Raw genomic sequence first — 26,978 nt, 5'->3', positions numbered from 1 at the left:
TTGGTCCGGAGATCTTTCTCTCCGCCGAGGAGACCTTCCTCTGGACTGGAATCTCTTTTCTTTTGGATTGGATTGTTTGTTTCCATCCCAGTTCTTCTTTTGACTGTTTAGATTATTTTTAATAAATATTTTTTCAGGACTTTCAATTAGTTGGGGCTTCACTGGTATTCCACCCAAACTATCTCTACCTAGTTCTTCATAAGATTTTTCTATAATTCTGGCAATTTCAGCTGGTTGGTCTGCTATATCTGTCTCTTTTAACCTCTGGCGGATCGCCACATTCGCTGCTTCCCCTTTTATGTTGGCTAGTAATATTGCCGACACCTGCTTGAAGTATTTTAGTAATTTCATACCGAGAGTTAAAGCGGGTTCTGGACCGTATTCGTCTTGAAGTTGTTTTAGCACATCTGGTATTACCGACATGGATGGTACACCATGTGTTTTTGTGTAAATGGAAGCAAAGACTGTACCCCAAGTGTCACAGTCCTCCACGTGTGGTGCGATTCCCATTGGAAGACAGATAGTCAGAATCCTGTGTTTATCCACAGGGGTGGTGTCTGGAAACACCGCCTCTATTTGGGTGATTTTTTGTGCTAACCAGAATGGTATTTGTTCCCGTTTAGCTGGTACTTTACCTAGGCAGGACTGTATGTTCTGTGGTGTAATTTTATTTGTGTTCCCCTGATGTGGGGTCAGCTGTGGAATTTTAACTACAGGTTGGATGGTTGAAGTCCGCATTACATATTGGACTAGTTGTCTATATATTTTAATTAATTGTTTTAGTTGTACTAAAACATCTGCTGCAGACATCCTTTCGATGTCTGGATGTGGTGTGTATCCGGCTAGGACCGGCCACGTTGCTCCTGGTCTACCTAGTGGACCGAGCCTGGTGATGTGATTATTATGTTTTAGGGCGCCATTAAACAAGAGCAGGTGCTCTTGGAATTTGAGTGGTACTTCCACTTCCTCGAAAGGAGTGTAGGTATCCGGTGGTTCCTCTATTTTATAATAGTGGAACTCCTTTGTTACAGCATTTGCTGCTGGAAAGTGTATCCATGAATAGAATACCTCTGTCTGCCGATATTCGTGTGCCTCAATTACGAATATGACTGTACCACCTCTTGGTGTCAGTCCATTGTCGATAAGTTTTAACGTTATAGATCTTCTTATGTTGACCGGGATGAGTTTTATATCCGGGTCTGCTTCTTGCATAGTATTATCAGCTTCTATTAGTTCAGCTGCTAATCTAGCTCTCTCTCTTTCATCATCACTTTCTGGCATTTTACTGCCAGGAAGGTTATTCTGTTTGTTTGCAGATCAGGTTCCTTATGGAAACAAAGATTAGATGCACAATATTTTGGAACAGTGTATCCTTCAACGTTGATTGAACCAAGAACCATACATAGGAGATCCCTCCTGCGAGGTTTGGCGGATTTTAGCTCTCACCCACTCCAGACGTCTTTGGAGTATTATGGGAAAAAGGGGTCTGAGTGAAAGAGCACGACTGAGTTACTCTAAAGTCTTGCGTTAGTTTTATCGCCTATCCAAACACGTTGGGCGCCATGTAGTGTAGTTCCTATTATCCCAATAGGCTCTGCGCATTGGAATAATACCTCCAATAGTATAGACCTAGACCAGACGTTAACTAGGTCTTCTACTGTCGATATTAGACTTAAAGTTTTGGGTTTGCCAGCTAGCTCAGAGTTCACTAGAAACTTTCTCGAATAGACAAGGAGGAGTTGAACCTCCCTGGACAGACAAGAAGGGATTTAGTTTCTGACAACCATAGAACATGACAACTTTGCTCTCCCCTAATCAAGAGTGTATCTCTAGAGTCGTGTGAAAACAAAAGACAACTTATTTTACTCAGTCAGTACGTGCATTCTTAGTTTCACCAGATTGTAGAGAAAAGGAAGAGACGGGCGTGTTCAATAAAAGATGTTATTTATTGATCAGTCTCTTTTCTCGTACAAGAGAAATGAATCGATATTATTGCAATACTTATGGTTAAGTAAAGTGCATACAATAAAAGCAGAATTATAAAATAATACTGTAAAAACATTGATATGGTTTCTAAGCCATACGTTATTTAAAATGGACAGAATATATACATACACATATACATTTGACTAATAGTACTCAACTGGTGCTTCTAACTACGCCTACCCCAGTGTACCTGACCTAAGCCTAATACGTGGGCGGGGATAGAAAGTAACAGTTTAAGTTAAGTTTGTTTTGCCAAGTGACTGACTCAAGAATTCTCTGCAAGGGGTTATTCAGCTCTGTACCTGAGATCTAGGATGGTTGAGGGATAGTATCTCTCGTCTGTGGTCTCGATATTCCAAGCTGCCTGCGAGGGCTGCTCGGAAGCGCCGGAGCTGGATTTCTCGGCAGGAGAAAGCAGCGTCTCGTTCTCAGCGCGTCAGGAAGGCGGGGCAGCGCCAGTGGGCTTCGCTCTCTGCTGGGCTTCGGCAAGTCTCGCTGCTCCGATCTCGTCACCACCGCGTGTGTTTGCTTAAGGCAATGTCGGTAATATTTATACCTGTAAGGTGCCGAGATTGACGTAAGGATGGACATAGATACGTCAATAAGGATGTCATACGAGCTGGTCGTTAGCACATTCTTTTACTGAAGTTCTTGGTGAAATCAAAACAATGGCCGCAGGGTTTTTCCCAGGTTGTCATAGGTTTGATTTGTTTTGAGGACTCCGTATGCCTTATCAGGGGCTGGAGGAATATTGCTTTGCCTAATTAGATGGCAAGCGTTATGACCTAATCAGATAACGCGCTCCTGTGCCGTGGTCTGGCGTAATCAGATAACGGTTTCTGCATCATGGGATGGCTGCTAGTTAACTTGTTAACCAGAATAGGGTCAGGAATAGGGGGATCGATACAGAACCTATAGGAATACATCACAGGAGTGGATGTAAGCACTTGTACTTTGATGCCTTTTTCTTGAGAATGGTAAGTGTTAGAATGCTAATCTTCTGTTATGAATATTGCACAATTAATTCTGCATATTTAATTGAAACCAGCCTTATTTTCTTTTTAATTTTAAAACTGCTTTTACAGGTGTGTGTTTGTTTCTACAAAAAGCAAGGCAGGAAAGGGTAACTTCCTATAAGTATCTAGGAATATGAATTGACGGAGGATGGCACAAGGAGGTATATCTGAAAGCACTGAAGAATTTGGGTCAGGCATTGAACTCAACTTTTAAAAAACTTTTTTAAAGCATGACGGGCCCAGACACAACAATATTGCCTTTGGTGAGAAGGGCAAAATAATGCAGAAGCTGACCCATAGAATGATGTCATTTAGGGAAAGGTTTCGCTGTTGGCTGTAAAGGGCACAGTGAAGTTGCTTCCAATGCCTCTTTCACTTGCCACATTCCATGCCCCTATACAGATTCCATCTGGAATTGAATCTAACAAGACAAGGATTGGCTCTTCATATCAAGTTCATCTCCTTCAAGGGTGAATTCCCCATTAGGGCTCTGGGGCTGTGCACCCCTGAAACTACCTTCAAATTCCTGTACAAACATTAAATAGATCGATTTGTTTACAGATACAATTGTATCTCTAAAGAAATCGATGTATTTACGTCTGGTCTGTCTGGTCCAGGCTGCCTGCCCAGCCACACTCTGAAGCAGGATACGGGAGACAGGCAGTACATCAACTTTTTGAACTCTGACGAACGAAGCAGGGCTTACTGTACTAAAGCCCTTCATTGACATTGTAGTTTATGGAAGTATACACTATGTGGCTAGTGACGCTTTCAGCATTATGGTTTCATGCGCTGGAGTTTCTGTCCCTGCGTGAGAGCAGCCGTCCGTCATTTACAGGCATAGATCCCACTTTTTCCCATTAGTCACATGTAGGAGGGGATGTAAGCACTTGTACTTTGGTGCCTTTTTATTGAGAATGGTAAGTGTTAGAATGCTAACCTTCTGTTATGAATATTGTGCTGCGACCCCTCGCCACGCTAATCTCCCCTGCATTGACACCCCAGACCCTGGCAGCACATCGCTGGTTCTTTTAGAAGTGGAGCTGCTGTATTTGTTCCCCATAAAATTGATCTATAAAAAAAAGAGGAGGCCAGGGTTCTTGTTACCTTGTGAAGTTCATCCAAATATCCAAGCCCAGTGCAAAGCACAAGATATGTGCTTACAGTAGACAGTTATCTGCTGTATGACATTAAAACTGGCCCTATCTTCATGCAGTAATGCCAAAAACATGGATTGATTTACGAACAATGAGTGTTAAAAACGTTAAGGCAATGCATGTCAGCGATTTAATTCCTCTCTTATTTCAAGTTTTACTTAAACTTGCCTTCCACAAGAGTTTGCTATTTAATCATGTTTAGTTTCTGTATTTTTTATTTCGGTGCATACTTTGAGCCCTGCCAGGTGTTTATGAGGGACTTTGATTGAGAGCTTTGACGCTGGCCCTGAAGCCAAAGCCAAGTGCCTGTAAGTGGGTTCGCCTCTCTGCAGAGCACATAGAACAACGGTCATGTATTACAGTTGTAATTGCAAATCTGTTAAAATTTGTGTGAAGGGGGTGCACAGATGGCAAAATATTTAAAGGGCAAAAGGATATAAATTGCGAAATTGTGAGTTAGCACAGTGTATGTTTGGAAGTGGTGACGTGAGGAAGATGCGAGGAAGTGCATTTGGGGAAGAGGAAAGAGAGGTGGTTGAAGATGTGTAGATGGACGAGATGTGCAGAGAAAAAGGCCATGCATATCTAACATAAAGCACACGTAACTGAAGGCCAAATCTCCTTCCACAGGCCTCAATGCTATGGAAATTTCAGACCTGAAACATTTTGAAGGTGAATTATTTATAACAAATCCTTGTTGTTACCTATTTATCTTAAACAGTTAACAACCATTGACAAAGCCAATCGTACTGACCGGTTTTAGGTGCGGGTCATTTGTTGCCTGGATGCAATTACATCTCAGAGAGAAACCAAAATACTGGTTGGGCAGCACACTATGGGAATCGCAGACATTTATTTTACATGTTCCCTTTTAGATAACCCCCGCATTTTTCATCCCACTTAAAAACCTGTCTTCATATATTTCTGTATGACTGATTGCAATCAGCAGGTGTGGGTCCTTCCTAAAGCCTGGTTAGAGCATTTTCTTTCAAAGTTGATGCCGCATGCAGTGCAAAACACTAGGCAAGCCCACATTTTGAAAGGCTGAAGTTGTTGTACTGTACAATTTGCAAATTACAGTAACTGTTGAACATATTACTGCAATAAGATATTGGGCAGTTTCTTATGTGTTTAATATTTCAATACTATACATTACCACTGCTTTATAAGCCTTGCTTTATCACTAAATTAATTTGCTTTAAAATCCACCATTTGCCAATCATATTTTAGATTGTTTCTCTGGTGAAGGACCCAGCCTGGACCCCACGTTTGTCCAATAAACGTGCTTGCGTCGCTCATTACATTAAAGTCATACCAAACGTTTACGCCTCACCACTTTCAAATGTCTCCAGCCACCACTGATCCCCTGTTGTGTAAAATTAAAGGAAGCGGGCCCAGACTCTCTGAAATCTCTCCTGTGGCAGGCAATATAAAACAAGTCAACCATGTGAAACAAACACCATAAGCTCTTGCTTCAAACTCTCGATGAAAAAGACCTATGGGAAACCAATCTTCCAAGCAAATGCCCTGCATAGATGTTAGTGAAGCAAACAAAACTACTATCTATTGCATTAGGCTAAAAAGAACTGAATAAGAAAGTCCATGCATCTCTTTTTGTTAAGCTTCATGACCACCCTAGACTGGCTCCCTTCCTGATGGATTAAAACAACAGCTAATCCGACTGTGGCTAGGATTAGTACCGCTCAGGGGGCACTGGTACAGGATGCTTTCTAAACTTCAGCAAAGAGGCCAACATAACACTGAGTCAAGAGTAACTATAATGTTGGTAAATATTATTGTTACTGTTGGTGTCATCTGAGAACAGACTTTAAGCCCCTTGTCTTGCCAAACCTTAAACACTTTCGCATTGTCTGTGACTATAATTATGTGCAATGTAGGCTGCAGCCATGTTTTAGAGGCTCTTCGGCCTCCCTTTTACTCAATCTAGCTGTCTATCAATCAGTGAATTCTATTCTATGCCTAAGATGTTGTACAACTTTTTTTCCATATCATCCCAGAGGAATAATACTCGACAACCAATCTTCACCATTCATGAAACAAAGGAGATAATCGTTGAATGTACCATTGTGCAAGTATAAGTCTTGCAAATACCAGACAATTAAAATATTGCTAATCATTTTAAGAGTAATAGTGCGATTCAAGCCAACAACAATAACTAAAGTTGGTTTAATTAATTCAAGGGACCACATTAGAGATTATCGGCGCAAAATAGAAGTCCCATGTTTGTGGCTACTCAAGTACATATTCAACATATACAATATTAACAACACCATGTCTCCATTTATCACATGTTGAAGATCTTAATTTGCATTGATAGAGTTTAGTTGTTGTTCGATAGTCTACAAGCTGAAACGAAGTTTTGCATATCTAAATTGGATGATACATTGTATTTATGTTAGTTAATAAATACAAGTTACATTTCCTACCTACATCCAGGCCAAGATCTCTGTTCCAGTTTAGCAGGACGAATTTGGCATCATTTGGGGCCCCTTAAAACTTACTGGGAAATTATAGCTAGGTGATTAAACACTTTAGAAATATATATTAATAATGAAAAATAATGAAATAATACATTAGCCAACACAACTGCATGCTGAGTTACTTCATAATAAGCCACCTGTGCCATATTTTGGTTAATGTCCTCCATCAATATGCTAGATTCAGGTACATAGGTACTTCATGTTATGCCAGCTAATGCCATTCTGTGTTAGGGTCTGCCTTCATGTGTCAAACAAAATCATTGAATGCCAATGTACTTTTTCATCTTCCGCCCATAGACATCATGTTTCCAGGTACTCCATAATTTTTCCAGGTACCCTAAACTTTTTCCTCATTCATGGACTCTGGTACCTCACTTTAACTCAGTCAAAGCCAGGTATTTTCATTAAGGTTCAGCCAGTGCCATCATATTCCCATGTATCTTCACTTAGGCATGCAAACACCCATGCAGGTACCCACTGCGAACAAACGTATGTGTGCAATGCACAGATACAGATAGACACACTCTGTGAGAAAACACAAGCTTATACACACACGTGCACACACACATTTCTGCACCTTCATACATACACAATTACCCACTGGTTCACTGATCCTCTACATATCTTGCTTGCGAGTGGTATCTACACTTTGAATTCTCTGTTGCTTTGTGGCTCATTTCTAATGAGGGTTAAGAAGGGTCATGAAGACAGCAGAGCCCGGGAAGGTCCTGGGCCATCTCCTGGACCAGGGGCAGTGACCTAGAGTATATTATGGCAGCTAGTGGCGGCCACCTCTAGCAAAGGGTGGTGAGGCGGGCGGGGGAGTGCGGGGGTAGCGTGCAGGGTTGGTGTGTTAGTAATAATTTAAACAAGCATTGGAAATGCAATAGGTCTCGCATTAGAAAAGTTGGAGCTATTGGTCTTGTAAATGACTAATATTTTATTTATGTGTTGGTTTTTAAAATAGCTAAATGGATAGCTTTGTCATTTACAATGCCAATAGTTATAACTTTCGCGAATGTGACACCTATAGCATTTGGAATGCAACATGTTTTGTATTTTTGTGACTTAGATGGCAGCTCTGGTCGTTAGGCCACATCTCTAGAGAGCACGAGAGTGCAGCAGGGGAGAGAAGCACAGAGAGGGAGCAGAGAGTGCAGCAAGGAAGAGAAGCACGGGGAGGGAGCCCAAGAGTGAAGCAAGGGTGAGATGCACGGACTGGGAGCCTGAGAGTGCAGCAGAGGACAGAAGCATGGAGAGGGAGACAGAGTGTATCAGGAGCGAGGGTACGGACAGGGAGCCCAAGAGAGAGAAGCAGGAGAGGGAGTCTGAGAGTATAGAAAGGGAGAGAGTTGAGTATAGAAAGGGAGAAGATGAGTTTGGGAGAGAGGCATGAGAGGTGGAAAGCAGAGCAATGGAGATAGACCTGGGAAAGGAGTAACCATGGGGGAGATGAAGATGAGAACAACAGGGAAAAACTAGTGGTGTTGACTAATGCCGAAATGGTATAAATGATGCTGTGTTAGTGCTCATTGACAATCGTGTGTACCTTGAGGAGAGATGGGAGAGGGGAAGGGAGAGTGAGGAAAGAGGGGAGAAAGGGAGGAGAGTGTGGAGAGAGAGCAGAGAGGGTAGAGGAGAGAGAAGGAAGAGTGTGGGGAGGGGAGAGAGAGGAGACAGGGGAGAGTGGTGAGAGGGTGGAGAGTGGTGAGAGGGAGGAGAGTGGTGAGAGGGAGGGTAGAGTGGGGATAGAGGGGGAGGGGAGAGTGAGGAGTGAGGGGAAAAAGAGAAGGGAGGGAGAGTGATGGTGAGAGGGGAGAGTGGTGAGAGTGCATACTGGTGAGGTGGGATGAGAGAAGATAGTTGTTATAGGGCAGAGTGGTGAGAGGGCAAAGTGGTGAGAGGGCAGAGTGGTGGTGAGAGGGCAGAGTGGTGGTGAGAGGGCAGAGTGGTGGTGAGAGGGCAGAGTGGTGGTGAGAGGGGAGAGTGGTGGTGAGAGGGGAGAGTGGTGGTGAGAGGGGAGAGTGGTGGGGAGAGGGGAGAGTGGTGGGGAGAGGGGAGAGTGGTGGGGAGAGTGGAGGAGAGAGTCAGGCCTGGAGAGAGTGAGGAGAGGGGAGAGAGGCGAGAGAGGGGTGAGTGAGGAGACAGAGAGGGATTGGAGAGGGAGTGTAGTGGTGAGTGGTGAGAGGTGAGATGGGGAGAGGGGTGGGTGAGGAGAGGGGTGAGTGAGGAGAGGGGAGAGGCGAGGGGAGAAAGGGGAGAGAATGAGGGGTGAGTGAGAAGAGAGGGGGAGGGGAGGTTGAGGAGAGTGAGAAAAGAGGGGGGAGAGTTATTTTTCACTTTTTAAAAGCCTTTTAAAAAAATCTCTCAACCTTTTTTTTATTTGCACCTTTTTAACCAGTTCTTGGTTTGAGGGCAGCTAAGGTATGCACTTCCCAGAGACAAGCATATGATTTATGAGGTATTTGTGCTTGACTTGATAGCCATGTTATTGCGTCTTTTATCAGTTGCTGGAAACTTCCCTGTTATGGAGCCCCCATGTTTGTCCGGCATGAAAGTGAGTTTTACCATCTTCCCAGCCCCTTGCCAAAGCCTTCCCGGTGTAAGCAGCGTTGAATTTTCTTTGTGCCTACATATTTAATGCCCGTGCAACAAACAAGAAACTTTAAAAAGCAAGTGGGAAGGGGAGCTGCGGTGCGCCGCGAGGCAGTTGGGTTCCCGAAACAGACACAGCTAGGAGGGTGAAGGGCACAAATCCACTCCTGCACTGGCGAGAGCTGTGAGAAAATGCGCGGCTGCCATTTGAAAAGATAAAACACAGCAGGCGCCCGGTTGATGAAAGGAAACATGCTGTGTGCTGCGGAGGGCAGGTGAGAATGGGTGGGTGAAAAAAGAAAAAAAAACGAGAAAGTGAGTGAGGAGGGATGTGGCGGGACACAGAAGCAAGGATGAAACGGCCCGAGATGCACAATTGAATTAAAAGTAAACAGGAGGAAAGGCCGACAGTGAAGAAGAGAAAGAAAAAGCGCGTAACAGAACGAGCTGTCAAGAGAGGGAGAGGTAGAGAGCGGGAGACCGTGAGGTAAATGGAGGAGAGTGAAACAGAGCGGGAGGAACAAGGCAAACAAGGAGGAACAAGGCAAGGAGACAAAGCAGTTAAAATGATAAAAGATAGACGGGGCACAAACAATCCTTTAAATAAAAATGTGTCTGATCCATGCCAACTGTGGGCAGAGAACCCGAATTGACAGAGGGTGAAGGAAGGCAAGACTGACACCGCTCTGGAATGTAGACCTTACTGGACAGGAGTCGATATGGGGGTGGGCGCACCACATCAATTCACAGGATAAGAAGCAACATCACGCTTGATAAAACAGAAAGCGCAAATTGAAGGCAATGGAGGATTTCCTAAATGAACATTTGCTGCATCCAAAAGACAAGGAAATGGTAAATGCTACGTCGAATGATAGGTTTAAAGGGTCAAAATATGAACATTTTCAACTAAGATGTAAACATACATAAAGCCAGAGAACATTTTACAATCCCAATATTAAAACTCTGAGCAGGGTAAGGAAATATGAAATAAAAACAGAAACTTCAATACATAAAAAAAAAAAAAGAATTTCGATGTTGACGTTTTTCAAAATTGATTAATAAAAAGGTCCGCAATGGGGGGGGGAGGGCTGTTCAGGTTCAAGAGCGCAAATTCGCTAACTGTGAACTGTCCCACTTTCCGTGCAATGAGTTAAGGCAAAAAAACTGTAGGGCTCTTCTCAGAGCACATGTGAAGTGATACCGCTGGAGCCTGTTTACCCTTCGCGCGTGAGACAGAAAAGCGCTTTGAACCTATTAGGTGTTTAACTAGTACACTATTTAAAGTCACTCAGTCAACTGCCTAAGAAGTCATGAATCAACAAATAACAATTACGCAAAAGGGAAGGCAGACAACGGAAGAGAAAAGCTCACTAAACTATTATAATGTTTGCAGACCTGCTATTATTCATTAGATGAAATCAGCTGTTTTAGGCATTTTTTTTATTAAGAATGTTAATCACGCAAACACACCACAAAGTAGGAATCGAGATAGGGAAAGAGTATCTAAGCGTACAGCATCAATGCCATATGTTACAATAAATAGGATGAGTAAAACAGGACAACACAAATAAATATTCAAATAGCACTAGTCTGCACAATTTTACAGCGTTAACTAGCTCGGACTCAGGCTTTAAAGCTCACTGTTGAGCAGCATCATCAGATCACAAAGAATACCTGCAGCATCTTTCACGTGCATCATCAGTCAAACAGCGTCTCCTGGTGACCAAATCTAGATAAAGTCTGAAATAGTGTCCCTTTAAACGTAATGATGCCGCATTTAATGAAATAAAAATAATTGTGCTTTCAGAATCACCATGTTGGGAAAAGTTTGAAAAAAGTGAACCTGTGCAAGGACCCAGGTCTTAGCACAACCCTATGCCTTGGGAAAAGTTTGAAAAAAGTGAACCTGTGCAAGGACCCAGGTCTTAGCACAACCCTATGCCGCAAACATAAAAGCTGCCATGTTAAAATAAACAGCAACAGGGCCTGGGTGCCATGTAAAGTGAAAGTACGGCCGGCCTGGGCAGTAAAAGGGGAGGAGGGAGGAGAAATGCGAGTCAGGGCAGCAGCAGCCTTTGATGTTGCCGCCGGCCGTGCAGTGAATAATTAGGGGAGGAGAAATGCCGGCTGGGGGAAGCAGAGATGCCTGTGGGAGGGGGGCTTTGATGTGCTGGTGGCTTTGATGTGCACGAGCTTTTTCTCGGGCACTGCAACAAATCGCCGAGATGGTTAAGCTCTGTTTAAGCCACAATAGAGCTCGCCAGCTATGCGCATGCGCATCAGCAGGCGAGCCCTAAAAAAGTACCTAAATCCCCGGCAGCCTCCTGCGACGCGTCGCTCCTGCTGTCCTCTTACTGCCCCAGGGACACACTCCCATCCAGATCAGCGCGGGGATTGGCCTGGAAAAACACTCCACTCAGGTCATGGAGTCTTTGGGGTTTCCCCAGCCCGGCTGCTGAATGCAGCTGGGCTGGAGAAACCTAAGTGTGCATGTGTGTTTTGGTTGACCTGAGACGGCTGGCCAAACACATATGCGCACGTAGGGAGTGCACAAGCACTTCTCCTCCCCCCTCCCATGCCTTGCCCCTCCTTGAACAAGCTGGCTCAGAGACGCCAAATGAAAAATAAAACAATGCTAGAACATTGTTTTATATTTAATTTGATGGCTCTGCAGCAGTTAGTGGGGCAATACTCCTCCACCATTGCGGAGGAGCCGTCGCTGATGCCAACACAACGCAAAAATTCAGCACCCTCAGCTGTGGGAAGAGTGCCCTTTTATTTGTTTACGACCCTTAATTTATGTGTGAATTGCCTGTGACAGCTCAATGCATCTGCTGTCCAAACATGGACATTTTGCATCTAGGTTTAATCAGAGGTTGAAGTGGACGGGATTTAAGGGGAACCGCGTGCCTAAGCTTTCTTTAATTTGACAAAAACAGTTCCCATACTTTCTGTTTAAAAAAAAACAAACAACAGTACATGAACAGTTAATATCGACCTTCAGGTGCCTCCGGCTAAAAGAGATGGAGGTTGCCTCCAGTGCTGTGAAGTTGAGGGAGAGACAAAGCTAAAGAAAAAAGAAGACTTTTCTCTAGGGTGCCTACTCCATGGAAGAAAGGTGAATGCCTGCAATTGGTTAGTCAGCACAGGTAAAGGGTGCATGGGAGCCGGTATAGGCTTTCATTGATGAAGTCACTTGAAGCTTCATGGTGACAAAGATGTATTCTTTTTGACAGGCAATGTGAGGGTGTTACCAACTGAGTTCGGGGGTGTCAGTTTAATGGATACACTTGGTACAGTCCTATTGCATATGGTTAAAATACATTTTTAAAGCATTTATTTGATCTGAAATACATAATCTGTTTTGCCATTTTGCAAATTCTTATGCTGTTTGCTGTACAATGTTTAATTAATGACATCTTCACATTACTTTCTGTCACAGGCAGAACCTCGTAGCACTAAAAATAGACAAGTCCCTATTCCCCACTATGACAACCAGGATTCAGTTCTGTGACTTCGCTGGTTCTTTTTTTTTAGCTACATCTTCGGTCCCACTCCCACAATCAATGAATCACCGGGACTTCCCCTGTAGGGCGCTATTGGGCCAGCTACCACAGCTGCAGTGCTCTGGGAAGGTGTAAAGGCTCGCAAAATGTTCACAGTTCTTATCGTTTCAGCAATTCACTTATCTTGGTGCGGGAGTTTAATCAGGTCCGAAGTCGGAAAGCTCCGAAGCCGTACCCACAAGGCATGTACCGTACAGTCTGTATTACTGGTGCTAATAAAATCAACCCCAAAACGAATCTAATACGTAAATTATTGTTTTGATAATGTCAAAAGAATATATCAAATACAGTGCGACGTAGTGAGAAGATATTCAGGGTGTTCTTTTCAGTGACACGTTTCCGATGTCACATGTTTTATTTCTGTTTTTTTTTTACATCAGCGTGTCTGTGAAATGTGGAGTTGGCGATACATTGAAAATATACTGCCCTCTAGTGGCCCGAGTGCTTTCTCTTTGTCTTTTCCTCGTTGAGCAAGCTACATTAGGTTGAAAGCTGTGGTAACGCAGAATGGTGCATTAACCAACGACCCAGAGCCAGAGTTATTGAAATAACTAAACTATAACCTGTTTGAAGCAGCTTGTGTGTAACATCTGCATACACGTTTGTTATTGCATTTATTTAAACGCTTGCTCACTTTGTATTTATATACGTACATAAAAGAGTAATTTAACTATAAGGTCCTTAAACAAAACAAACACGATAAGATCAGCATTACATATTAACAGACTAAATACAACTCATCAAGTACTATACTGTAAAACAAGCCTCTTCAGAGAAATATTTCACTTACATTTTCTCAGACGCCATGTTTCTAACCTCAGTTCGAAACCAAGCAACACTAAGACCACATGCTGGAAACACAGCCACCTCCCCAATGCTATTTATGGTTAAATAGCAATGTTGAGGCCTCAGCTCTCTTTACGTGGTGTTACCAACGCACATACATATTGGGCACAAGCATACATGCCAACATTTTGAACCTAGTGAAAGAGAATATTTTGAAAATAATACGGAGAATTGATTTTTCCCATTGGCGTACGTTGAAGCGGAGGGCATTTTAGGCAGGAGACAGCTACAATAACACCAATTTAATTGCTTAAAGAATCGGGAGTCTCTCTCCCAAACCGGGTCTGTTGGCATGTATGCATAGGAGTGGGCTTCTGATCAGTCCCTTGGCATTTTTTAGGAATTTCCATTTGCTGGGCGGGCCGTCCTTAAAGCCATGGCATTTCGTGGAAGGTTATATGGAGTTGTTAGTAGTCACCTCTGGTAACCTCTCCACTGTTCTATCATCTCTCTCATGCTGCCTCTGGACCCAACCATCCAAAATCCTCCCACCATGCCAGTGCAGAAGGTGGCCCTTGCTGTTTATCCACCCTACTGTTTCTGCCTGCTTTCTTGAGCCAGGATGCTTGTATTTTGGCTTTGCCAGTGCTTGTTAAATTGCTTCATAAAGGTTGGCAAAGCAAATCTCTCCAAAACAGCAGGCGTACATGCTCTGTTAAGTGGCCATCCTGCAATGGAGTTACTTATTACATTTTTTTCATTAGAAGATGTCTACCATGCATGTGCACACATGTACAACAGCATAGGGGCAAAAAATAAAAAAGATTGGCAAAGCCAGTATTTTGGCGCATGGCAGTAAACAAAAGACCTATTGGTTTTGCCAATGTTTGCTTATTAGTTTTGGGGCAAGTCCCTTTTCCGGAAGTCAAGCTGCAGCAGACATATGAAAAGAAGGTGCTCAATACTGCAATGTGCACTCTGGACACAGCTGCAAGTTTCAGTCATGTTCCTTTATACCCTCTTTAAATTGCCCAAATGGATGACCCCCTCCTTTCCAATATGACCAAATTCCTCATGAATTTGGTCCACTTAGTTCTTGCTTGTTTTTTCTTTGGAAGGTTTTAGTGCTGTTCCCAACAAAGGGCAGAGATGTTACAGGACTCACTATCCTACCGTTTAAAGATGCATACTGCCAAATTACCTGTAGCCAATATTTCTAGAGATACAAGGCCCCATGTTAAACACATTCCATCCACTAGTGCCTTTGGGGAATGCCCAAAGCCATTCCTTCCATAAGGTCACAACCAGTCCTTATTCTCACACGCATCCTTTCATCCTGGTATAGTGCTATTGGTACAGTTTTCCACTGTTAAGCTTTGAACAGTGGGAAAATATGATCAGGTCTTGACTTTTAGAAGCTTTGATGCAAGAGTAGGCCAATAGTCAGGGCTTTACCTGGCATTAGGTGGCTCCTCAGGAGGCTGGAAGGGTAGAGCCGGTTTTGTAGTGTGGTGGCCATTTTATTTCAATGGTCCTGCAATATCAGCCTCCAGTAACAAAAGCAGTAGGCAAGCATTTCCAGCCTCCGGGTGCCAGGCAGTTCTACTTCAGGGACTGGTCCGAGAATATTGCCAGAGGCTGCTTTGTGTTCCCAGTCCGGCCCTGCCAATAGTCTCACACATGTAAATCCCAAGCACTCAAAGGAATCGAGTTTTGTATTGCTTAGCCCCTAGTGCCACCAGTTTTACTTATTTGCCCCTGCCTAGCATCATGGTCTTTGTTGTATCTGCATCAGCTTCCTAGTCGTTAATCCTTTAACCCCTTCCATGCTGCCGTCGGCCATTGGCTGACGGCAGCACTACCTCGCTGGTGCTGCCGTCGGCCATTGGCCGACGCGGCCCCGCCCGTTTTGCGGAAGTGCCGCACTTCCGCAAAATCGGCGGCGCAGCCGAGGGGTTAATAGCTTTAAATGTCTCTTTAGATCAACTGGCACTCATTGCATCATGTAATTGCTATCTTTGTAGCACCGACTTAGATCACAGGTAGTGGAGAGGCATTAATGGTGTAAGGCGGAAATACAATCAGCGACTGAATGAGGCGGGAAGTGCCCTGGTTCTGAGGGAGGAGGAGGCGACACCACGTTCTGTGTCACAATGTAGTGTTCCTAAAGAGGTGTGTCTTTAGGTCTTTCCTAACCTCAAAAGGGCTATGGTTAGATCCTCAGGAGCAGGGGGATGCCATTCCAGATCCTGGGTGTGTACATGGAGAAGGCCTGGTGCCTAGTCTTTCCTTCCTGCACTTTCATTGAGGCTTCGGCAGGTGTTAAGTAGATGTGAACATGCAGCGGCAGAAGCTGGCAAACTAATATAGGTGGTGGAGTGGATAGACGAAGGAAGCAGTGATTATCAATGTGGGAATCTGCTGCTGGATCTATTGCAGTCTCCACTACATAAAGGAGTTCTATTTAGATTAATTTTACAGACAATTATTGTGAAGATAGTGCATGGATTCAACCCTTGTCTTTCTCTGGAGAGCACCCGTTGAGAAGTAATGATGATGATATTATTACTATTCCTACTACTACTAATAATAATAATGATAATAATAATGTTGCACATAATACTAACTGCCCAACTTCTGACAATTATAACAGCTGTAACCAACAGAGGTTATTATTACCCGTCTTAAGTTTCACAGTGGTACACTATGCTCCTCTAAGAGTAAAGAAAATATTTCTGTCTCCACTGTACACATTCAAATGAAAAATAATGAAAGGCCTGATCTTGATTACAATCTGACAGGAGGGATCCACTATTCTTTAAGACATATTATGCTTTGATGAAAAAGGAGAGCAAACATAAAATATGCAGCACGGATGCCAGAGGAAAACGTCTTAATCAAAAAGTGCTTCAGGCAATGGCTCATATAAGCTGAAAGACACATTTTCCAAGTAACTATGGAGCAGAATGAAATTTCCTGCAGGCATTTCTCTTCTGGTAAAAATGAAATGCCTGGGTGAACGCTCTGCTATCAGATGGTTCACCTTAGCATGTCACCTGAGCATGCATGCATGTAGTAATTCTGTCCCTAACATAACAGCATAACATGTATTTGTAAAGCTCATGTATCACCCAAGGGTATCAAGGTGCTGACTAACAGATGTTTATTGTTACTCAACTCAATGGTACTCATTTTATCGCCCTCAAAAGGATGAAAGGCTGAGCGAATCTGCCATGATTTGAATCTGTGACCATGAGGTCAAACACAGGCCCCTACATTGGTCGCATTAGTCCACTAAGCCACCAAACCCAGCCTCTCTAATATCACCACCCGAAAATCAGTAGAACTCATTATGAGGGCATTAGATTTATACCCAACAGTGAACTCAACTCTGAATGATTGGTAGTATCAGTAATCCATACAGAGGCGTAGTGGAACACCTGCTTTTTCAGCTTGAGCAGGGGTGCCATGGGATAGGTTAAATTAGTTTTAATGGCTCTTAGCTTCGAAAGGGGCCTCCTAGCTCACACCACAGAAGCAGATAATAATACATAACAGGAAGAAAATACCATGACACAGTTCTGGGATAAGAGTCATAGAGTGAAAAGAAAAACACAACATGGTTATAGATACAAAGAGGAAAGATGAATATAGCTATGAAAATATGTGAGGAGTGAGAGTGTGAAAGAAGGGAGGAAAGAAAAATGCAAATAGAAGAAAGAAGGAAGGAAAAAAGAAAGGAGGAAAAGAAAGTTTCTAGGGATGAAAGAAAAATAATGGTAGGAAAGAAAAATAGAAAGGAGGAAATAAAAAGGAAGGAAACTGTCTTTGGAAAACCGTGCCTGGGGAATTTCCTCGAAAGGGTGGTAGGGAATTGCACATTTAGCTCACTCATTCAGTAGACAGTCTTATGGTGCATATATAGATAGATAGGCTACTGGGTAGTTATTGTTAGGGTCTTGTTTCCATTGGAAATGCCTTTTTATGTGTTGCTAATAACTTTGGCACCATTTGGTGAATCACCAGAAAACTTTCCAAAATAGTGCTACTTTTTTTGACTAGTTCTCTAATGGAAAGTTTCAGGTGATCTGTAAAGCGAGGCGAAAAAAAACTGGTTCCAATACGCGTTCTCCCCATTAATTTTTCCATAGGAACTTTAAACACAGCTACAGCCCAACACATGTTTCAGAGAGGAAGATCTTGATCCAGAAAGAGTGCTTTCTGTGGTTTGTGTAAATCCATATGGTCATTTTAGAGCAGTTAATGCAAACATTTTTATATTTCACTCCTCAAAAGATCTGTGAAGCTGACAGATGTCCAACTGAGATTTCATTGGCTTCACCACAGCAACCATGACGTAGTGGCAGCTATCTTAGGACTTGGGACTTAGTCAAGAGTCCTAAAATAAACAGTCAAAAATAAAGCAATTGGCGCAGGGTAGGGATAACATGACCCCCCACCTGGAGCTAAAAAAACATCTGTTGTAGTTTTACCACGCGAATCAGTGGCAAAATTAAAAAAAAAACATAGGCTTCCAAGCCCTACCAGAAAATCCCCTCTTGGGGTGGGCCAGGGCTTGGGGCGGCTCAGATGGTAGTTAAGGAGTGGGGGGCATTTGACCCCCCTCCCAAGCCACTCAGTGCCCCCCCCGGGTCATCCAGCCCCCAGGGCCAATATGTTAATATAGGGGAGGGTGGCTTGCGGCCCCTCCCTGTGCCTCAAAAGGCCCAGATATCCCAACACCTGGAGCCGTATAAAACATTAAGGGTAGTGGAACATGCATCCCCTCTTCCTGAGCCTAAAAAGGCCACAGTGACCCCATCCCCAGGGATGAGTAATTAATAGAGGGAGGGATCATGTGACCCCCCCCCCCCAGCCTAATTAGGTCTCAGGGACCCCATCCCCTAGGGTCATTATGTAAATAAAACTAGTGCCCTCACCATGCATTAATAATTATTCCACTTATTACATCACTCATGAAATCTTCTATGACTTTATTGATAATGTTCCAGCAACATTTGCAATTCATTTATTGACGACAAAACTGTGCATGACTGTTTACCTGAGGGCACAAGTTATAGTTACTTGAGATAACTATAACTGGTGAATTTCTATGTTTTTTTAAAGTTTAAAACGGTATGTTGTTACTGACCATTTCACCTAACTGGAACATTACTTTAACCTTTCTTTTTTCAGTGAAAATGTTACTTTACAATATATATTCTGGCCCTATTGCAGGCTATGCAAAACACAGCTGTATCCTAAATACAAGAACCCAACAAAAATTGTATACAATGTTAAATATCAGTTAAAGATATTTGTGCATCAAGACAATCATGTTTTCATTCTAGATGCGCCCAGTACCATATAGGAACTCCATATATGCGTGAACTGGGTCTTCTTCTGCAGGAGTTTCCACGGTTTGCAGCATTACAGGGAAATTCTTTAGTGTTAGAGACTTTCTTGAGGATACCCCCTCGATAACACTCGAAATTGAATCAATGACATCACTTTTGGGGACATTGCAATACACCTCGGTCACCTGACCTTCCAATAATACTAGAATACTGCTCTCCTGCATTCAGTTTCCTGTAACTACGCTTCAAGGCCATTTGGCAGGCAGTACTTATGAGCATGTGGTTGCCCTCTATAGTGGATTTCACATTTCTGTGTGGGTTGCCCCCACCACCATTGATAAGATTTGTGTTCTTTTGGAGAAAAAAACCTACTTATCTTTCACCTAGAATTTAACCTTTCTGTTTTAATTGAATTATCACTAATGTTATATATTGTTTATTCTTTCACAGTGCCAGCCATCATTAGGATTTGCACAGTGGCTTATATTATTATAGATCCAGGCCTATCCATAGTTTAGGTAGTGTACTAACCAACCGTATTTGACATTCGTACAGTCCCTTCCAATGGATATGGCTACATTGGGATGGGTCTTGTGCTCCTGGAGGATGTCAAAAAGTGGGAGATTTTCCAAAGTATTAGAGCAGGATGTAATTGCTCAATGCTTTTCATAAAACAATAGTTAAAACTAATAAACATTATTTATAAATGTCATCACTTACAAATTTGTAAGGTATGAGGATTTTCCAACTACAATTCTCTTCTCTTTTGTCAAGTCATTTGGTTAAATTATCACTGAGCCAAATAAAGTACTTGAAAGTCTAGGTTCTGTATTCCATCTGTTAAAGGTTAAACATACATTAATCAAAATGATTAAAATCTATTGGATCCTCATATCAGAGTAATCCCAGTGGGTGATGGATCTTGTCTTTCAGTAACACAATACCTGAATTTCACATTTTCTCAATTGAAAATCATAACTTTTGAGATTTTTCCCATCAATTGTCTTGCTCAGATCATTGTTATGGCCCACCTTTAAAACAATATAGAGCAGCACATCCTAGCAAGTTCATATGGCTTAACATGGTAATAAAGCGATACAAAAGGGGATGATGGACGGAGCGTTTGAGCAAATCAAACACTCACCCCCAGTCAACTGATCTGGGTTTAATCCATCACCATTCTTTAGTTCACTCAGCCACCCCAGTTCAGACATGGCTATATGCAAATCAGTCTGACCCTGTACCTCATGGGAACAGTACAGCCCGAACTGCCAAGCCATGTCTTCCCTGGACCGGAAACAAGCATCCTGGGACCGGTTTCGGATTCATAATCCTCATCAGCCAGAGACTGAAACCGGTCCCAGGATGCTTGTTTCCGGTCCAGGGAAGACATGGCTTGGCAGTTCGGGCTGGACTGTTCCCATGAGGCACAGGGTCAGACTGATTTGCATATAGCCATGTCTGAACTGGGGTGGCCGAGTGAGCTAAAGAATGGTGATGGATTAAACCCAGATCAGTTGACTGGGGGTGAGTGTTTGATTTGCTCAAACGCTCCGTCCATCATCCCCTTTTGTATCGCTTTGTTCACCCTGAGTGTGGCGGGGTATGCTCAGACGTGAGTCCCTTGCTCACTTGGCCACTGGATTCAAGATAGCCTGGCTGAAGAGGATTATGAATCCGAAACAGGTCCCAGGATGCTTGTTTCCGGTCCAGGGAAGACATGGCTTGGCAGTTCGGGCTGGACTGTTCCCATGAGGCACAGGGTCAGACTGATTTGCATATAGCCATGTCTGAACTGGGGTGGCCGAGTGAGCTAAAGAATGGTGATGGATTAAACCCAGATCAGTTGACTGGGGGTGAGTGTTTGATTTGCTCAAACGCTCCGTCCATCATCCCCTTTTGTATCGCTTTGTTCGCCCTAAGTGTGGCAGGGTATGCTCAGACGTGAGTCCCTTGTTCACTTGGCCACTGGATTCAAGATAGCCTGGCTGATGAGGATTATGAATCCGAAACCGGTCCCAGGATGCTTGTTTCCGGTCCAGGGAAGACATGGCTTGGCAATTCGGGCTGTACTGTTCCCATGAGGCACAGGGTCAGACTGATTTGCATATAGCCATGTCTGAACTGGGGTGGCCGAGTGAACTAAAGAATGGTGATGGATTAAACCCAGATCAGTTGACTGGGGGTGAGTGTTTGATTTGTTCAAACGCTCCGTCCATCATCCCCTTTTGTATCGCTTTGTTCGCCCTAAGTGTGGCAGGGTATGCTCAGACGTGAGTCCCTTGTTCACTTGGCCACTGGATTCAAGATAGCCTGGCTGATGAGGATTATGAATCCGAAACCGGTCCCAGGATGCTTGTTTCCGGTCCAGGGAAGACATGGCTTGGCAGTTCGGGCTGTACTGTTCCCATGAGCACAGGGTCAGACTGATTTGCATATAGCCATGTCTGAACTGGGGTGGCTGAGTGAACTAAAGAATGGTGATGGATTAAACCCAGATCAGTTGACTGGGGGTGAGTGTTTGATTTGTTCAAACGCTCCGTCCATCATCCCCTTTTGTATCGCTTTAACATGGTAATATCCACAAACAATCTAACTAAACATTTCTGAAATATTTAAGGTCACGATTTGGCAGTGATAAAATCCTTACGATTCCACGCACAGTAACTTTAATCTTGGTGTTCATTCAGATTTCTCTAAAAAGTGAGTAATTTTACACCTACGAGTTGTATTTTGAGTAGCTAATGGTTTTAGTGTAAGGATGTACTTTAAGATTATACATTCATGTCATGGCAATTACAATACATACAATACAATGTATAAAGATGTATGAATTGTGTTAATTCCACCTTTAAGTGCTTCACATAATTGCATCTTTGCGATCACAGGTACAAGATCAATCACAAAATATTTTCCACTGTGAGAATGTATCATGCTGTGCCCTCTAATTATGTTTTTGCCACAGATGCAACATAAATATAGGTACATATGCATCCTCAGTGCACTAAGATAGCTTTTCCCCTCACCCTTATTTTACCAAATAATCTTGTACGTTTGCTTGTAAGCAACCATGGTAAGGGGGTCACACCTCATTAGACCAAGCTTCAAATATAGAAATCCCTACCCCTGCTGCTCCTTCTGCACTTTTTCACCTCTGAGATGCTTATGAGATAGCTGTTGGTGGCAGGGCCTCCTCAGATTTCCAATGGTGGTATGCTTTCAGCTGATACGGTGGCATGGCGAGACGTGGAGTGATCCGCTCAAGCTGTTATGTTATGCAGATTTGTAGGGCATGCTACCACCTGGGAGGGCATCCTGGCTCTGAGCAGGTGTGACTTCCAAGTGTTCTGTCAAGAAGGAATTCAGGTCATCAATGGACAGAAGACAGAAGTACCAGCCAAAATGGTAGAAGAGAATTCCTGCCAATCAAAGAGTGGAGGCCATCGATTCAGTTGGAGGGAGGAATTAAAAGTTTGTTCAGGTATGGGAGAAGACTGTCACAGATAAATGGGTACCGAGCACTGTCAGAGATGGCTATGCCATAGAGTTATCAAGTCTCTCTCCAGAAACAGGAATAATTATGACTCAAATCCCAAGACATAAGGTCAAACGTCGAGCTCTGTTGGGTGGCGTGACACTCTTCTTTGCAAAAGGGCTATAGTACATGCTTCATAGGAGGAAAGAGGAGAAGGAGTGTACTCCAATCTATTATTGGCACAAAAAGGTGCCCGATTCATTTGCCCTGTACTAGAACTGAAATGGTTGAATTTATGAGTACAAACAATTAATATTTGCATGGTGACCCTCCAGGCAATTGTTCCTCTGGTAAAGCCAGGAGATTATTTAGCATTCATAGGCTTACATTCTGATTCATGAATCATATCAGCAGTTACTGAGGTTTGTGTTAGGACACAACCACTACTAGGTCGGGGTTCTTGCCTTTGGGTTAAAATTCTCACTGAGGGTTTTTACAAACGTTACGGCTCCACTTCTGGCTTTACTACATTCTGAAGGAATTGTTCTGCCTTCTTATCTCGGTGGCTGTCTGGTTCAGGCAATGTCGAAATAACTTTTGTCTTCCAGGGTGACCAGAGCATTATTAATTCTTCAAGACCATGGTTTCTTAGTAAATAGGAACACACCAAAATTGGTGCCCTCTCAGGACCTGGACTTCATAGGGGCCCAGTTTTGTACAGACATAGGGCTGGTTATCTTAACACACAGAAGGGTCCACATTATTTAGGCTTCTCTCTCTCTGGAGGGGCCTCTAGTTCTCGCTTGGTTGAAGGTACGGGCAAGATTTAGACTCCACAGTATTTTTGGTCCCATGGCTAAGGGTGCAACTGAACAGTCTGGTAACATGGATCCTCTAAAACGAGTCCCTGAAATCTCTAGACTTGACGATAATAGTTCTATTCTCGTCTTGAGTGAGGAAGAGTCGGGTTGACTGAATGAAGAGTTACCTCATCTTGAAAGGAGTATTACTTGCACCTCCACCTCTGCTAGTCATCACAACAGATGCCAGCCTGTCAAATTAAGGTACTAGTTTTACAGACTATCAGGTTCAGAGCATTTGGACTGTCAGAGAGGCTCAGAAATCATAAAACTGGAGGGAGCAGAAGACTACAAGACTATTCCTCAAGTTCATCTTACATTGGATATGGGGCAATTCAGTACTGATTTGCATGGTCAATATAATAATCAAGGACTATTTAAACAGACGGGTTAGAGTGAAAATTCTCTATTGACGAAATTTGCTCGAAGAATTTTCTTTGGGCTCAGAAGGTTTTGATTTCGCTGACAGCGATTCACATTTATCGGAATATACAACAAGAAGGCAGACAATCTCAGCAGGCAGATTCCTTTGTCTCAGAGTTTCTATCTATTATTATTTGGTATCAATCACCTCTGCCAGGCGGTTGGGGAGTTGGGCGCACCTTCCTACAAGTATCCATTTTACAAAGTTTTTGTCGGATAATGTGGTACTTTCAGTAGCCCCATCTTTTGTTCCTGAAATAAATTCCTAATTTCATAGACAACAGGAAATAATTTTGCCTGAGTTTTCCCCATTTTCTTCTCCTGAAGAATAGAGGTTGAACTCTTTGGATGTTAGAAGGGCTTTCCTCAGCCATTTAGGAAGACATAATCATTGTTTGTGAATTTTGGGCCAGCAAAAAAGGAGGTAAGCCAGCGACCGCTTCTTTAAGTAAATTGTTCAGATCCCTTATTCCCATGGATTATGATGCAGTGGGACAGATGGCACCAGTAGGAGTTCAAGGCAAGCCTACTTGGAGCATGTCCTCCATGATGGCTGAATTGCAAGGGGTATTGATTGCCGAGACCTGTAAAGCCGCTACTTGGTTGACCCCTCCCACTTTTGTGAAACATTACAGAATCTCAATGAAAACTCATGTCAATAATGGATTGACTATAAAGTATTCTCTGCTATGAAGCAATAGGGATGAGTGGTTGGTGTCATTAAAGGGTATTGTTTGATACTTACAACTAGAATTGTTGTACTTTGTGTCTTTGCTTGTTACATCTCACCAGTAATGAAGTAAAGCAAAAGAGGGACATGGCGGTAATGCTGATATTACTCAACGGTAATTGCATTATGCCAAGTCCTACACCCTTACTTTAATTCATACAAGGGAACGCCCTGGTAGCATGTAGCAAATGTGTTGTTTTTGATGTCCAAGCTTGATACTCACTCCAGGTGTGGCTGGGGGCAGGATGTTTTATATATTTGGCGCTTTGTATTGGGTCTCATGAGGCAGGAAAGCCTCACCAGTAACCAGTCGCTGCTGGTGACATTTGAAAGTGGTGGGGCGTAAAAGTTGTGGACGGCGCACTGTGGCGAGCAAGCGCAGCCAGCAAGCATGAACGCATCAAGGGTGCACCTCGCATTTCTTCACATGACCCTTCAATTTTCATTAAACTGTATCTGTCACGGCCTGATAAAACACATACTGTTAAAACAACTACCAGAATTCCAATGTCGGCTCTCTGTTCCCAGTGCACAAGGCGATGCTTCACAATGAAAACATTAAACAACGATTAGGCATCCCATTTCCAAGAATGTACACTTAGGGCGCAAAAGGACGTGACAGAAATCCAGATGTGAAGGCAAGTCACGAAAAAGAATTTTGTTTCTTTTTGTGACCCGAAAATGTAAAGATTGCAAAACACAATCTGTATTATGGTAGAGGTTGGATTACACAATTAGACTATCTCAGGGCTTAAAGTATGTAGCAGATTTTTAGCAAAGGGAGATAAAACCGAAAATAAAAGAAGTGAAACACGTAGAGTGCCATTTCACGCAGGAATACACAAACTGATAAAAACTGCTCAGAGCACATTCAACTGCCCTCTTACCAGGTTTGCAAAAATCAAGCCAGTGCGAAAATATTGTTTGGGTATTGAAAATAATAAAACAAAGTCAATAAACTTAACTTACCTTACCTTCCGCTTCCCGCCTTCAAGTTAGCTCCAACTCCAGACGTCCTGTTGATAAATTTGTCGTCACACAGGAAGCCAGGCAGCCTCCCTCCCCTCCACCACATCACAGCGCTGTGATTGGTTCGGCCGGCTGCACCAACACCACGTCATTTCTCTGTATGCTGCAGCATACAGAGAACAGGGAGAGTGGGAGGGGTTACCTGAGGGCAGGGGGGGAGCGGCTTGCCCGCTGTTATTAATACAGCTAATAGTGTCTGTTTGGACAGCCTCTCAGGCTGCCCAAACAGACAGTATTAACAACAGTGGGGAAAGCCACTCCCCCCTGCCCTCGAGTAACCCCTCCCACTCTCTCAAGCAGGAACTTCTGCTTTCTCGCCGTGCGAGAAGGCAGAAACAAATGGTAGTTCTCTACTATTTGTTTCTGCCTTCTCGCACAGCGAGAAAGCAGTGGGGCAGCACCCAAACGCCCCCATGGAGGATCCGCCACTGCCAGTAACTAATTAAAGTGAGAGAGTAGGACTTGGCATAATGAAATTATGGTAATTAATATGAGCAATACTTGAAATGGGCTGTCAAAACATATGTCATTGTGAAACAAGGCCACGCTATGACTGCTTCTGATTTTCAGTCTCTTTACTACTAGCTGCTCTTCTGCTTTCAAGTTGTATTTTGATTTTTGACAGAGGCACGAATATGCATTCTCTTATTTCATTTTCGAATTCCCAGTGTGATTTGCAAGGGTTTGGAAAACGCCATGTAAATGCCAATACAACACTGCAAAGTCCAAAATACCTGAAATTGTTATTATTGCTGTCAGAAAAGGCCTGCAATGTTCTTGCTTACAGACATGGGCATTTTTTACATATAAAATTGTGATCTAAGTCCTTTTAATGTGTATTGAGGATCGTTGTGCAATCATCTCTCAAGTACTCATTTACTCTTGTGGGTGCTATAGCAAGTTAAAAATATTCATAGCTAAATATATGAAAGGTAATCATTTTGAATTGTCTTTTTTTTTGTTTAGGTACGGAAACATGTAAATGATCTGTATGAAGATCTGAGAGATGGACATAACCTAATCTCACTTTTGGAAGTCCTTTCTGGAGACACCTTGGTGAGTTAATAAAGCTTAATAAGAAAGAATGTTAAATGGTCTGAAAGCTTTTTCCTTGGTCTGGATAGCTGTGCATAGTCTCAAATAGAGCAATATATAAGTGAACATGTACTTGTTCCTCTTCCTATTAATGTTTGCAGAGTTCAATTCCATTGCACTAATATGGTGATTTTTATGCGATTTCCATCATTGTACTTTTGCTATCTGTCTTTCTCTCACTCACACTTATCCTAAATATTGTAGTGTAATTAAAGTCACATAGCCTGACCTTACTATCTAGCTATTATAATATCTGAACATGCTTGGGTATACATGCCAAGTGGTATGAATAATTTAGAAAATACAGTCTTTTTAAAGCAAGGAAAACGATACACATTTAGCTGGTAATATATAAAATGATATTCACAAATTATTAATGTTTTTTTCTTTCAGGCCTAAACA

At 42.9% G+C, this 26,978-nt stretch overlaps 1 protein-coding gene across 2 annotated transcripts in view; it reads left to right on the top strand.

The window, feature by feature from the left end:
- The window catches only part of DST (dystonin), a 1,569,532-nt gene that overhangs the window by 358,588 nt on the left and 1,183,966 nt on the right, over window positions 1–26,978 (top strand). For both annotated transcript variants that reach the window (XM_078647976.1, XM_078647975.1), the window contains exon 4: window positions 26,448–26,537. In XM_078647976.1, coding sequence (XP_078504102.1) covers window positions 26,448–26,537 — 90 coding nt within the window. The remainder of the gene's footprint in view (window positions 1–26,447; window positions 26,538–26,978) is intronic.

The sequence above is a fragment of the Lissotriton helveticus genome, chromosome 6 (genome assembly GCF_964261635.1).
Source record: "Lissotriton helveticus chromosome 6, aLisHel1.1, whole genome shotgun sequence".
In the NCBI taxonomy this organism is placed as follows: domain Eukaryota; kingdom Metazoa; phylum Chordata; class Amphibia; order Caudata; family Salamandridae; genus Lissotriton; species Lissotriton helveticus.
This window is presented reverse-complemented; position numbering and strand designations above follow the sequence as displayed.